The sequence below is a fragment of the Neopelma chrysocephalum genome, unplaced genomic scaffold (assembly GCF_003984885.1).
Source record: "Neopelma chrysocephalum unplaced genomic scaffold, ASM398488v2 Primary Assembly neopelma1_376, whole genome shotgun sequence".
NCBI classification, from domain to species: Eukaryota; Metazoa; Chordata; class Aves; order Passeriformes; family Pipridae; genus Neopelma; species Neopelma chrysocephalum.
Window position 1 is genome coordinate 127,356 of NW_020898040.1, and position 2,821 is coordinate 130,176.

General features: G+C 69.7%; 1 protein-coding gene across 1 annotated transcript in view; it reads left to right on the top strand.

Moving 5' to 3' along the window:
- The first annotated feature begins 809 nt into the window (after positions 1-809).
- Positions 810-2,821, top strand: part of CABP7 (calcium binding protein 7) — an 8,851-nt gene continuing 6,839 nt past the window's right edge. The window contains exon 1 of the mRNA XM_027706451.1: positions 810-1,324. Within this exon, the coding sequence (XP_027562252.1) occupies positions 1,216-1,324 (109 nt within the window). The 5' untranslated portion in view covers positions 810-1,215. The remainder of the gene's footprint in view (positions 1,325-2,821) is intronic.

Below are 2,821 nucleotides of genomic sequence, written 5' to 3' on the forward strand. Positions count from 1 at the left end.
GGTGCCACATGCAGGGACCTGAGGGTGGTGACAGCCTGGGGTGGTGACATTCCCCAGGAACAGGGTGCCATGTGTTGGGACCTCAGGGTGGCGGCTGTCTGGGTGTGGGGTGCCATGTGCAGGTGATGGCACCTGGGGATGGTGACAGCCCCAGGAACCTGTCGGGGCTCTGGGATGGTGACTGCCCCTGGAGCAGGGTGCCATGTGCAGGGACCTCAGGGTGACAACTGCCCGGGCATGTGGGGACCCCGGGGTGACACCTGTGGGGACACGGGGTGCCACAGGGACCCCCAGCACCCCCCGAGCCTCCACCCGGGGCACCAGCATCTCCCACTCCCCCTCCGGGGAGGGTTGCAGGGTGGGCTGCGGCCCGGGACGCTCCCGGCTGGCCGTGCCCCCCTCACTGCCGCACTGCCCCCCCCTCACCGCCCCCCCTCCGGGGGAGGCCCCACCTCCCCCCGCCCCCAGCCCCATTTCCCGGGCGGGACCGTTCAAAACCCGCCCGGCGCCGCCGCTCCCCGGATTCCGCCGCCGCTTCCCGGGGCCGGGGCCGAGGATGCTCCTGCTGCCGGCGGCGCGGGGGGGGCGGCGGGGGCGCGGCGGGGGCTGAACCGCGGCGGCTGCGAACCCCGGCCTGCCCGGGACACTTGGCGGGGAGGACGGAGAGGAGGAGGAGGAGGGAGGAGGAAGACGAAGAGGCCGCCTTCATCCTCGGCCCCGCCATGCCGGGCCCCACCGGGGAGCGTGGCCCGGTGGCAGCGGCCCCCCGGGGGCTGTGAGCGGCCCGGGGCCGGCAGAGGCTCCCGGGCGGGCGGAGGTGGGGGGGGGGGCCCGGGCGGAGGGGGGGCCCCGAGCGGCATGGCCAGCCCCGTCCCCCCCGCCGCCGCCACCGCTTCCACCGGGATTTAACCGGGGTTTGGATGCTTTCACCTCCCGTCTCCACTTCGGGAGGGCATGTGCGCGGGGGCAGCGGGCCGCCCCCAGCGGAGCCCCCCCGCGCCCTGACCGCACGGTGAGGGGCTCCGCCGCCAGCCCCGTCCCGCCGCCGGCCCCCGAGGACGGGGAGCGGCCCCCCCTGGCCGGTGGGTACCGGGCGGGGGGCGGCGGGTGCCGGCAACTTGTGTTCAGCGCCCGGCGGTACCGACCGGGGGGACCCCCCGCCGCTCTACCCGAGGAGATTTGGGTTTAAACTTTGGGTTTTGGGGAGCCCCGAAGATGCCTTTCCACCCGGTGACGGCGGCGTTGATGTACCGGGGGATCTACACCGTCCCCAACATCCTCGCCGAGCAGCGCCCCGTGGAGATCCCCGAGGATGAGCTGGAGGGTGAGCGGGTTTGGGGGGCTGCGGGAGGGCTGGGGAGGGCTGGGGGGGGGATCGAGGATGGGGCTGCAAGGGCTGGGGGGTCGGGGGGGACGAGGGAGGCATCCCATGGGAATGTGGGGTGAGGGGGACTGGGGGAACTGGGAAGTCCATCCCGCGGGATGCGGCTGCGGAGGAGTCGGGGAGCGCGTCCCCCGGCGCCGTGGGGAGGCTGAGGGCGAGCGGGATGCGGATGGATGGATGGATGAGGAGCAGGACGAGGAGGAGGAGGAGGAGGGGAGGAAGGAAAGCTGGAAGGGGAGGCGTGCGGGGGTCCCGGGCCCCTGGTTGTGCCAATATGACACAGCAGGGACCGGCGGTGGTAGCGGGGGGCCGGACCCCCCCTCCCCGGCGTGGCGGGGTGACCCCCCTCCCCGCTGTCATAATATGACAGTGGCTGGTGGCGCGGGGGGCCCGAGGGGTGGCTGTCACCCGTGTCACCCTCCCGGGTCACGGCAGCCCCACGCAGCCCCGGTGTCAGCGGGCTCCGGCCGGGAGGAGCGGCCGGCGGGGCTCTGCCCACCCGTGCCATGAGCGGGGCCGGGCTCAGCTCGCCGCCACCAGAATGGCTTTTTCCATCCCAAAAGTTTGCCGGGGTGGCAGGACGGGCAATGGCGGCCCCCGGCTTTGGAGTGTCCCCGGGAAGCCCGCGGGAGAAGGGGCTGCAGCACCCCCGGCCCCATCGCTGCCCCCAGACCCAGCACCACGGGGGAAACTGAGGCACGGGGGGTGACCCCACACGTGTCCCCAGCACGCCTGGGGAGAGCACCCCTGGGCCCAGCACCCGGCCTGGAGCCCCCGGGGATCCCTGGAGGGAAACTGAGGCAGGAGCCACGGGACTCGGGATGAGGGGAGCCCCAAAATCCATCTGGGACCAGCACGCCCGTGTGTGTGTGTGTGTGTGTGTGTGTCACTGTGTGTGTGTGTGTGTGTGTGTCACTGTGTGTGTGTGTGTGTGTGTATGTGTGTCACTGTGTATGTGTGTGTGTGTGTGTGTGTGTGTGTGTGTGAGACTGTGTGTGTGTCACTGTGTGTGTGTCACTGTGTGTGTGTGTGTGTGTGCAGCTCTGCAGGGGGAGGGTGCACTGGTGTGCCCATTACAGCCTCACTGCAGGGGTTCCGTGTGTGGGTGTGCGTGTGTGAGTGTGTATGTGTGTGTGTCACTGTGTGTGTGTGTGTGTGTGTGTGTGTGTGTGTGTGTGTGTGTGTGTCTGTGTGTGTGTGTGTGTGTGTGTGTGTGTGTGTGTGTGTGTGTGTGTGTGTGTGTCTCTGTGTGTGTGTGTGTGTGTGTGTGTGTGTGTGTGTGTGAGACTGTGTGTGTGTCACTGTGTGTGTGTCACTGTGTGTGTGTGTGTGTGTGCAGCTCTGCAGGGGGAGTGTGCACTGGTGTGCCCATTACAGCCTCACTGCAGGGGTTCCGTGTGTGGGTGTGCGTGTGTGAGTGTGTATGTGTGTGTGTCA